At 50.2% G+C, this 11866-nt stretch overlaps 1 protein-coding gene across 1 annotated transcript in view; it reads right to left on the bottom strand.

The window, feature by feature from the left end:
- Positions 1 to 4439, bottom strand: part of ELSPBP1 (epididymal sperm binding protein 1) — an 18899-nt gene extending 14460 nt beyond the window's left edge. The window contains exon 1 of the mRNA XM_006769956.1: positions 4370 to 4439. Within this exon, the coding sequence (XP_006770019.1) occupies positions 4370 to 4439 (70 nt within the window). The remainder of the gene's footprint in view (positions 1 to 4369) is intronic.
- Positions 4440 to 11866: the final 7427 nt, after the last annotated feature.

Genomic DNA, 11866 nt, shown 5'->3' with positions numbered 1-11866 from the left:
GGTTACAACTGGGAAGGGGGACTGGTAGTGGTGCTGCTGAAACTACTGGGTAGAGACCAGGGATGTTGCTAAATATCTCGCCAGGCACAGGGCAGCCCTCCAGAGCAAAGAGTCATCCGCCCAAATGTCAGTAGGGCCAAGGCTTAGAAACTTTGATAAAGAGGTGCTGGTAGAGAACGCTGACTCCCTCCCCCCCACCCCCCACCCCAGGATGGTGGGGCCACATAGCAGAAGGACCCGGTGTCTCTGAATCAGATGAGTTCGACTTGAACCCCTACTTGGTTCAGCCACTGACATTCGGGACTTGTTTGTTATAACAGTTAGTCTGTTACTCATACAGGCGGACAAGACACAAGCCCCTATCTTCAACCTAGTAGCCCCCTCTTGTTGCGGATCAGACCCTCGCCCTGGATAATCTGGCAATGACCATGACAGGGATAAGGAATGTTTTGGGACAGAACGGAAAAGGTAGAACCCCATCTTTGAGCCTCCCCAATGGGTGCGTACAACTAAGGTTCCTTAGCAATATTGCATTTCCTACCTCTGGGTCTCAGAACTGTTTGGTCTTGGGGTTTTTTTGCCAAGTTTAAAGAGTTAAGATTTAGGAAGTACTTATTAGCAGGGTGCCTGGAGCGTGGCAGCTGCTCCACAAATGCCAGCTATCATCATCATCACTGTCATTGTCATGGTCACCAGTGACTTTCCTCAATGATGGGCAGCACTGGGTCAATGGGGTGCTGGTGGTGAGGGGGAGGCAGGCAGGTGCCCCCTGTACACAGCATTAAGGCTATCCTTGGGAGCTGTGAGTAAGAATCAGCACATAACAGACCCTATTAGCCATCTGCAAAGTAGTCCGGCAGATGGTCTAACCTTCTTAACTGGGTTAAAATCCTCCGTAATCCAGGCCCCGCTGACCTCTCTGTTCTCGCGCCCCGATGGACATCACCTTGACCTTACTCCACGTTCTTGCTTGCCTCTGGGGGCTTTGCTCACGGCCTCCATCCTGCCCTGAGTGGCTTTCTTCTCTTCCTAGCTTTACCCCCTGCTCCTCCCCCATGAAGACTTGGTCCAGTCTAGATTAATACTCTGCTTTACTCGTATAGTACTCTGAGCCGATCTCTGGAAATGTACTCACCAATTTTTAAAAGAATATAATGATTTGCGTTTGCATTTATCACTCCTATTCACTGTGAGCTCTCTGAATGTAAGGTCTGGCCACCTTTTTTTTTTAATAATATATTTTTATTGATTTCAGAGAGGAAAGGAGAGGGAGAGAGAGATAGAAACATCAATGATGAGAGAGAATCATTGATTGGCTGCCTCCTGCACACCTCCTACTGGAGATTGAGCTTGAAACCCTTGGCATGTGCCCTTGACCAGAATCAAACCTGGGACCCTTCAGTCCACAGGCCAACGTTCTATCCACTGAGCCAAACTGATGAGGGCAAAGCCTGGCTTTTATTTATGGCTGTGTGTCTGGCCTGTAGTATTGTGACCGGCACTTAGAAATCACTCAACAAGTATGTACGGAATAAATGAGTTTATGAATACGTGTGGAGGGGGATTTGGGGGTACTGAGTTTCAGCACTGGAATGTGGGTGTGGGCTCAGGAAGGCATGGCTGACCAGAATGAGACCCATAAGTGGAAAGGCTGACATTTAATCAAGCACATTGTTCCCTGTGTGAATAAATTGGGTTCTTAACCTTTTGGGGACTTGTCTGTTGTTTCAAGAAACCAGACCTTCTCTCTAGGAAAAGGTTCGTATGCCCTTCTGGTAGAGACTGCAGTGTGTTCACCAAAACCAGCTTCATTTTCCTCCCAAATGCACTGCTGAACTACACTGCCCAGACTCCCTTGCAGCTAAGTATCATGTGAGTTCTGGCTGGTGGAAATGGGAAGAAGTGATGGATGTTACTTCCTGGCCTGGCCAAACATAGGCTTTCCTCCAAAGTCTTCCAGACTCTCTTGGTCTTTGTCTATCAGCAAAGAATCCACAGAGCATTCTGAAGTCCTTGGGGATGGTCATCCCCAAGATGAAAGAAGCTGGGTCCCTGCCAACTCGATGCACCCTCATTGCATTTCATAGGAGCAAGAAATAAAATGCTCTTGGGTGAAGCTTCTGATACTTTGGAGTTTGTTACAATAGCTGTTCTCACTACCCTGATACATGCATACTTTTTAAAATACAAATCCAGGGTCTCATGGACACGAGTGCTTGCCTAGTGGCCCCAAGTTAGGAATCTCTGGAATATAGAATGTGATCATTGAAAAGGAACTTCATGGACCTGGCTGGCGTGGCTCAAGGGTTGAGCTTTGAGCTATGAACTAGGAGGTCATGGTTTGATTCCTGGTCAGGGCACACGCCGGCTCAATCCCCAGTAGGGGACATGCAGGATGCAGCCGGTCAAGGATTCTCTCTCATCATTGATGTTTCTCTCTCTCTCCCTCTCCCTTCTTCTCTGAAATCAATAAAAATACATTTTTTTAAAAAAAGAAAAATGACTTCATGGAATTAAAGTGCATGAGTATGAGTGTTTTTTGAGTTTTAGTCAAGGGACAAGGACGTGCCAGGCAGAAAAGGATTCTAACTGTCGAGAATGTTTCGCCATAACTTGCATGATTACCTAGATAATCAAGGTCTCACTATGCTGACCGTACAATCTTTGGGTGGTTAATTAATTAAAAATTTTGGGGGGTGGCTAATTTCGATTCCTAGATACATTAAGGGTGTAGCTACCCTGGCTGGGTGGCTCAGTTGGTTGGAAGGGACAAATGGTCGGGATGGGGGGCGTTTAGAGAGCAACCAAAGGACTTCTATGCATGCATATTAGCATAACCAATGGACACAGACACTGGGGCTGTGGGGGCTTGTGCTGGATGGGAATAGCTTGCGGGGGGGGGTGCGGGGGTCAATTGCAGAAAGAGGAGACATATGTAGAACTTTAGACAATAAAATAAAGAGCGTAGCCCCCCACATACTAGACTGGCTACTATGGAAAAAGAGGCAGAGAATAACAAGTGCAGGCAAGGACGTGGAGAAATCGAAACACTAGTGCCCTGTCGGTGAGAATGTAAAATAGTACGGCTGCTGTGGAAAACAGTATGACAGTTTCTCAAAGAAAATTAAAAAATATGTAATCATTGTATGACCCAGCAGTTCCACTTCGGGGCACACGCCCCAAAAAACAGACAGCAGGACCTCAAAGAGATGTTTGTTCACCCAGGTCCATGGCAGTATTACTTGCCAAAGCCAAAGGGTGGAAGCCACCCAAGTGTCCATCGATGGGCGGATGGAGAGACTAAATGTGGTGTTTATGCAGACAGTGGAATATTATTCGTCTTTGAAAGGAAAACAGATGCTGACACATGCTATGACATGGATGAGCCTGGAGGAAATTATGCTGAGTGAGGTAAGCCAGTCACAAAAGGACGAATATTGCATGAGTCCCTTTCTGTGAGGCACCTAGAGCAGCTGAACTCATAGAGACAGAGAGTCCAGTGGTGGTTGTCAGTCTGGGAGGTGGGGGCGTGGAATAGAAGTTGTTTAATGAGGACAAAATGAGAAGAGTCCTGGATATTGGTTGCCCAGCAATGTGAATGTACTTAACACTACTCAGCTGATTAAGACGTGATTAAGATGGTAAACTTTATGTTCTGTGTATTTTACTACAATTAAAAAAATAGTGTAAAGGGAATGTTTAAGTTCTGTAATTAAGTTAAAAATAATGTAATGGGAGTCTGACGGTTCAGGCAATTGAAATGATAGAGCCCCCTCCTTCTAAAAAATTTAACTTATTTTTGAGAGGGAGGAGGGGAAGGAGAGAGAGAGAGAGAGAGAGAGAGAGAGAGAATGAGAATGAATAAATGTGAGAGAGATACATCAACTGGTTGCCTTCCCCTATACACCCCAACTGGGATTGAACCTGCAACCTAGGTATGCACCTGGCTGGGAGTCAAACCCATGACCTTCTGGTGCAGGGGACGATGCTCCAGCCAACTGAGCCACACCAGCCAGGGCTAGAGCCCCCCCTTTAAATGAATATCGTATTTGCATTCCCCCTACCATATACTGAGCATCTTGGATGAGCCTCGTGTCTATCCTATTTAGTTTTCTTTCTTTCTTTCTTTCTTTCTATTTAGTTTTCAAAATAGCCCCACGAAGTAAGCGCCACTGCTCCTCTTCAACAAGCTGAGAGGTGACCTCAGAGAGGTTGCCTTGCTTGGTCAAGGCCACACAGCGCAGACGGGTCCAAGCCCCAGGTCTGCCTGAGGTTCCTACCAAGCCTTCTTGGATTCAGGAGTCGTTACTGCGGCCCCTTCATCTTTTCCAGTTTCCCAATCCTCCCCGTCATGTCCCAGGACACTCACCCCCATGTGTCTCACAGGAGTAGAGAAGGAAGGTCGTCCATCCCAGCAGGTAAGTGGACCATCCGTTCATCTCGGCCAGCCTCTTCTTGCTGGATTGAGGGAAGGAAAAATAATTGGGCACCCGTGGGTGCCTTTCCTCTTCCACCAACACCCAAGTTTGATGTCATGCCTGCCACCCCATCTACTGTGATGACTCACTGAGATCCTAGAACAGAACAGGTAATACTCACTGAGCTCCACACACAGGGCTCTAAATGGGTTAAACTGCTGATAATAGCCCAAGGCCCTGGATTCTATTATTACCCCCATTGGTAGATGGGGAAACCGAGGCACAGGAAGCGTAAGCAGCCTTGCTGAAGACCACGCACATTGTCAGTGGTGGGGCTGGTAACTGAACCCTGACAATCTAACTCTGGACACTGGGCTCTTGGCCCCTGTTTGATGCTGCCTCTAGGGTTGGTGTGGGACCTACTGTGCGCTAAGCACATTATGAATGTCAGCCCAATGGTATCGTTGTTCAGAACAGACATGTCCAGCCATAAACTGTTCACTAAAATTCTGTAGCAGAATCGCCTTTTTTAAAAAAAAATTTTTTTTTTACTGATTTTTCACAGAGAGGAAGAGAGAGGGATAGAGAGCCAGAAACATCGATGAGAGACAAACATCGACCAGTTGCCTCCTGCACGCCCCCCCACCCCCCCGGGAATGTGCCCACAACCAAGGTACATGCCCCTGACCGGAATTGAACCCATGCCCCCGGAGTCCAGAGGCCGATGCTCTATCCACTGAGCCAAACCAGTTAGGGCTAGAATCTCCTTTTTAACTACCTCTTGGACATGTCCTTCTGGATCAAGCACCTTAGAGTCCAACATCTGGCATTTGATGTGTAGCCTCAAATATCTTATCCTCCTCCCTTTACTTGATTTATTTAAAAAAATATTGTTTCTTTCAGAAAGGAAGGGAGAGGGAGAGAGAGAAACATCAATGATGAGAGAGAATCATTGTCTGGCTGCCTCCTGCATGCCCCACACTGGGGATCGAGCCTGCAACCTGGGCATGTGCCCTGACTGGGAATCAAACCATGACCTCCTGGTTCAAAGGTCAAAACTCAACCATTGAGCCACACCGGTTGGCACCCCTCCCCCTTTATTTAATTTCATTGCACTATGTTTGCTATTAAGTGTTTGTGTCTCCCCAAAAGTCATATGTTGACATCCTAACCCCCAAGATGATGGTAGTAGGAAGTCGAGCCTTTGGGAGATGATTAGGTTATGAGGGTGGGACCCTCCTGCATGGGATTAGTGCCCTTAGCAAAGATCCTAGAGAGCTCCCTGGTCGCTTGTGAGGACAATAAGGAGATAGTGACTTCTTGCCAGACATCAAATCTGCCAGGGCCATGGCCTTGGACTTCCTAGTCTCAGAACCAGGAGAAATAAATGTCTGCTGTTTATGAGCCATCTGGTCTACCGTATTTCTGCTACAGCAGCCGGAAAAGACCAAGACAATGCTTTCCCTAATCTCTCAAGCTATCACCCCCAAAGTAAGGCTCTCCTCTCCTTGTCCCCTCCCTGTGCCCTATCAGTCACCAAATCCAGCTGCTTCTACTTTCTGAACAGCTGTAGCCTCCATTCCTCCCTCCCTGCCTCTGCTGCTGCTGACCAACCTCAGGCTTTTACCATCTCTCCCTACGCTGCTGTCACGTTCCCCGCCTGATCCCCTGGCTCCAGTCTCTGCCCTGTCCACTCCTCCACCCTGCTGGCAGGGTCTCTCTCTCTTGGTGCGTGTCCTCATGGTCTCAATCAGACACAGATGTTTATTGAGCGTTTCCACTGCGTGGGGTGCAGGGCTCGAGGGTGAGTGTAGAGCAGCGTGTGAACCGGGCGTGGTCCCTGCCTTCCCTGGGCTGTCTACGAAGGGCACGGACAGGAAGTGAATGAACCAGAGACAAACGAATAACTCCACATGGAACTGTGATCATTGCCATGAAGACTGAGAACAGGGGAGGCCATAAGAAATTTCACTTTGAGCAGTCTCTCGTAAAGTAATTTAAATATCTGACTGAGCAAAGACATGAAGAATGGATTAGTGCAGAGTCCCTACTTGGTCTAATGTTAGTCTCCTTACTTCTAAGAGGGCATGTTACAGTGTACTGTTAAAATGACCAGTTTCCAACATTTTCTCCCTCCGTAAAACGATGTGTAAACGGAGACCTGGAAGCAGAGAAATACTAGGTAGATATGGTAAATACTAGGTAGATACTAGGGGAGCTGGGGTGCGCTCTACCCACCGAGCCAAACCGGTTTTGGCCAGAGCCTTCTTTATATTCTCAACACAGCTGGAAACCACGGGAGGGATACAGTGGGGGGAGGTGGCATCATTCATTCAAATCTCCCCATCAGGTTTACAACAGAATCCACAGTCCACACCATGGCCCTCACGTTCCCTTCCCTGGATCGGCGCCAGCTACACTAACCTTTTCACTGTTTCCTGCACCAGCTGAGCTGGCTGAGCCTCAGGGCCTTTGCACCTGCGCTTCTCTCCGCCCTGCAATGCATCCCTCTCCCCCCGGCCCCGCCCGACCCCGACCATCCATGCCATCTGCATGGCTCACTTCTTTGAGCTGTAAAGGATTTTGTGCAAATGCGAGGAGTTGATATGGACTGATGTTCTGGGACGGTAATGAGTCCGCTTGGATCACGATGTGGATATTAATAGGAAATATTCTGCAGGCAGTTCAAGACGGTGGCTGAAGCGTAAAGGGAGCCTTAATAGCCACACACCCACGTCTGGAACATTCCCCTCAGGGCTGAGGATGTTCAAAGGCTCGGAGGACCCTCTGTCCCAGGCCGTGGGGGCGTCGGGGCTGGCATCCGGCCACTGGCACCGGTTGCTGGGCGCTCAGAAGGAGGGGTGCTGCGGCTCTGGAGTCAAACCACAGTCAGACCGGGGTGCGTCTCCCGATCATCAAATGTGGGAGCATAAAGCCCACCTCAAGGCCTTATTCTAAGCCACTGGTTCTCAACCTTCCTAATGCCGCGGCCCTTTAATACAGTTCCTCATGTGGTGGTGACCCCCAATTTCATTGTTACAAATTGAACATAATGAAAGCATAGTGATTCATCACAAAAACAATATGTAATTCTATCTGTGTCTTCAGATGGTCTTAGGCGACCCCTGTGAAAGGGTCATTCGACCGCCAATGGGGGCGCGACCCACAGGTTGAGAACCGCTGATAAGTGCAGTCGATGCTGAGAAATCCTGTGCAGACGGCAGAGGGCGGGCAAGGGGGCTGCTCAGGGCTGCTGATGGACAGGAGAGAGGCACAGTGTGCCCCCTGCTCACGCCCTTGGCCTCCCAGTTTCATGCTTCCGTGCCTGACTCGCCAACAATTCAGAGCTGCGCCTCAGTGGGCTCATTAACCTCGGCCCCAGGCGGCCCTGGGAAGGCCCCCTCAGCTCTCTGACCTCCCGTGTTCAATGTCCTCATCGGTTACGTGGACATAACAATCCGACTATGGCAGCCACTGTGCAGGGGCAGGCGCCCACGGGCGTAAAGTCACTAGAGAGAGTGCGTCTCTGAAATACTGAGTCCTGCCCGGCTGGCGTGGCTCAGGCGTTGAGCGTCGACCTATGATCCAGGCGGTCACGGTTTGATTCCCGGTCAGGACACATGCCCGGGTTGCAGGCTCGATCCCCAGTAGGGGGCGTGTGGGAGGCAGCCCATCAATGATTCTCTCCCATCATTGAAGCTTCTAGATCTCTCTCCCACCCCCTTCCTCTCTGAATCAATAATAAAAATATAAACTAGTATATTAAACAACAACAGTACCTATTTCGCACTCATATGAAGAAGTCACGACAGATATATTTGGGAGCCACTTTAGTTTCTTCAGGGAAAATGAGTCAGAACACCTATTTATTTGGTCAGGTCGGCCAAAAAGAAATATATATATTTTTTGGTGTGCCGCAGAATGTTAGTAACAGTTACTGTGCCGTGAGATAAGAAAGGCTGCTGCCTCAGAGGATGAGTCTAAAGTCTCAGAACCTCGAAGATGCTCACAGGCAACGTGTCCAGCCTGGTTCCCTTTTCTTCCATCTCTTTCCCCAAACTTAGGGCGCAGGCGGACTCCCGCTCCTTCAGGTGTCTTAGCAGCGAACGGACCCAGCTTGCCCCCCGGCCGCCTTCCGACCTTCTCGCTTCCTTCCCAGAGCTCGGGAGGCCCGTGTCCCCCATGACGGCCGCCAGCCTCGGGGCTCTCCGGGCCCTGAAACAGTGGTTCTCAACCTTCTGGCCCTTTAAATACAGTTCCTCATGTGGTGACCCAACCATAACATTATTTCCGTTGCTACTTCATCACTGTCATGTTGCTACTGTGATGTATCGTCATGTCAATATCTGATATGCAGGATGGTCTTAGGCGACCCCGGTGAATCAGAACACCTATTTATTTGGCCAGGTCAGCCTAAAAGAAATATATATATATTTTTTGGTGTGCCGCGGAATGTTAGTAACAGTTTCTGTGCCGTGAGATAAGGAAGGCTGCTGCCTCAGAGGATGAGTCTAAAGTCTCAGAACCTCGAAGATGCTCACAGGCAACGTGTCCAGCCTGGTTCCCTTTTCTTCCATCTCTTTCCCCAAACTTAGGGCGCAGGCAGACTCCCGCTCCTTCAGGTGTCTTAGCAGCGAACGGACCCAGTCTGCCCCCAGGCCACCTTCCCACCTTTTCCGCTTCCTTCCCAGAGCTCGGGAGGCCACTGTCCGCCCTGACAGCCGCCAGCCTTGGGACTCTCCGGGCCCTAAGACCTGAGCTCTAGCTGCCATTTGCGTAAAACAGGTGTAAGACACGCATTGGGTCCTGAAGATCGAGTGTGAAAAAAGAAGGTAAACATCTCCACCATTTTCTGTGTCAATTGCATGTTGAAACGGTCCGATGTGGGGTACCACGATTCACCAACACATGTTATTGAAATAAATGGCACCTGCCCAGCCGGGTGTGGCTCAGCAGCTGAGCGTCGACCCAGGAACCAAGGGGTCGCTGGTTCGATTCCTGGTCAAGGGCATAGGCCCTGGTTATGGGCTTGGTCCCCAGTTCGTGACCCACAGGTTGAGAACCACTGCCCTAAAACTTGAGCTCTAGCTGCCATTTGCGTGAAACAGGTGTAAGACACGCATTGGGTTCTGAAGATCGAGTGTGGAAAAAGAAGGTAAACACCTCCACCATTTTCTGTGTCGATTGCATGTTGAAACGGTCCGATGTTGGATACCACGATTCACCAACACATGCCATTGAAATAAATGGCACCTGCCCAGCCGGGTGTGGCTCAGCAGCTGAGCGTCGACCCAGGAACCAAGGGGTCGCTGGTTCGATTCCCGGTCAAGGGCATAGGCCCTGGTTATGGGCTCCATCCCCAGTGTGGGGGTGTGCATGAGGCAGCCGATCAGTGATTCTCTCTCATCATGGATGTTTCTATCTCTCTCTCCCTTCCTCTCTGAAATCAATAAAAATATATTTAAAAAGAAAGATAGCAACGTATCCTTAGTTAAAAAAAAATAAAAATAAATAGCTCTTGTTCCAATGACTTTCTAAAAAGGAGGTGGCTCCTAGAAACCGCCCATTGGCCCAGGTGGCTCCCGGGACATTTCCCCAGTGGACAGGCTGCCCCAGACCCCCCTTCCTTGCTGTGGGGGCGCAGGCCTGGCTTCTCACCCACCCCCAGGTTTCTCGTTGAGTTGTACCTGTGAGAGCGTCCTTCTTGGCCCGCGTTTGGGTCCTGCTCCCACGACCTCTGGGCTGTCTGTGGGTGGCCCTCCCGCGCGGCCCCGGCCTATCTGAAGGATGAGCTATAGCCCCGGGGGGACGTTTTGAGTGACTGGTCACAAGGGGGCCCTTTGGGACGGGATGGCCCCGTGGTGAACGAGGTCCCGACTTGTGTGCATCCATATTCATTAGCCCAGAAGGTTCAATCATGTGTGTATTATGGGCTGTACGGGGGCTGGAGCCTCGGGCAAGAATAGTAATGAGCGGAGGGGAAAGGGTGTCTCCATCGACAGCCACGAGGAAGAAAATGGGGAGCAGCTGAATAATGAGAGACAAGAGCCCCAAGAACCAGGACTGGCCCTCGGACACATGGCGTCTGCTTTCGCCTGGTGTTGGAACTCTGTTCCACCATCAGAAAGCTCGTTAACCGCCCACAGACCCTCCCTTGGCATCAGAGGGTGGGCGCGCGGAGTCTTACCCAGGGGTCCCAAGCAGGACTCCTCAGTTTGCAGATGGGGGAACTGAGGCACAGATGTGTTGAGGCACTTGCCAAAAAGCCATACAGCCAATGGGTGGAGCCAGGGGGTGGGGGTGGGGGCTTGAAACAGTGTAGTTGGGGGCCTCATTTTATTTTATTTTTGTTCCTTATTTTTTTAAAATATATTTTTTTATTGATTTTAGAGAGGAAGGGAGAGGGAGAGACAGATAGAAACATCAATGATGAGAGAGGATCATGGATTGGCTGCCTCCTGCATACTCCACACCAGGCATGTGCCCTGAATGGGAATCGAACTGTGACCTCCTGGTTCACAGGTCAAAGCTCAACCACTGAGTCACACCGGTAGGGCAATGTCTCTCTTACATGTTTCTTTTTTCCCCCCCGATTAACCCTCCCGCCTTCCGTCACTCCCTGATTTCAGAAAGAGGAAGGAAGAGGGAGAGAGCGATAGAAGCATTAATGATGAAAATCATTGATCGACTGCCTCCTGCATGCCCCCTACTGGAGAATCGAGTCCAAAACCTGGGCTTGTGCCTGATCGGGAATCCAACTCTGACCTCCTGGTTGATGGGTTGATGCTCAACCACTGAGCCACCCTGGCCGTGACCTGGACTTTTGGTCGCCCACCAGCAAGGAGATCTCATACACTTAAATGTCAGTAGAAATGATGTCAGTAGCCTTGGCCAATGTCGCTCAGTGGGTTGGGCATCATCCTGTCCATGAGAAGGTCGCTGCCGCCGGTTCAACTCCCGGTTGGTACATGGGCCCTAGATGTGGGTTCCATCCCCCAATGTGGCTCAGTGGGTTGGGCACCATCCTGTCCATCAGAAGGTCACCGCCGCCAGTTCGACTCCCAGTTGGTACATGGGCCCTAGATGTGGGTTCCACCCCCAGTTGGGCTCCGTATGGGAGGCAACCAATCGATGTTTCTCTCTCTTTCTTCCTCTCTTCCTCTCTCTCTAAAACCAATACAAGCATATTTTTTTTAAAAAAAGACTACAAGGCAGTGTGTTTCAGAATTTGCCATTAGTCTCACGTTTCAGAGTTGGGAAATGTCGGTGACTGTACATCTTGCTTTACTTACTCCGGAGACCTGCAAGGCCCCGCGGCCCTTTAGGCGAGTCGCCAAGCGTGGCCGGGGCACAGGGTTCTTGCACGGAGGCTCCGGGGGACAAACACGAAGAAGAAGCAAAGCCCCTGCTCCTGCATCCTCCCCGAGCCTCCCCGAGCCGCCCCGAGC

Source organism: Myotis davidii, unplaced genomic scaffold (assembly GCF_000327345.1).
Source record: "Myotis davidii unplaced genomic scaffold, ASM32734v1 scaffold464, whole genome shotgun sequence".
NCBI lineage: Eukaryota > Metazoa > Chordata > Mammalia > Chiroptera > Vespertilionidae > Myotis > Myotis davidii.
Note: the sequence above shows the minus strand (reverse complement) of the source record. Positions and strands in the feature narration are given on the sequence as shown.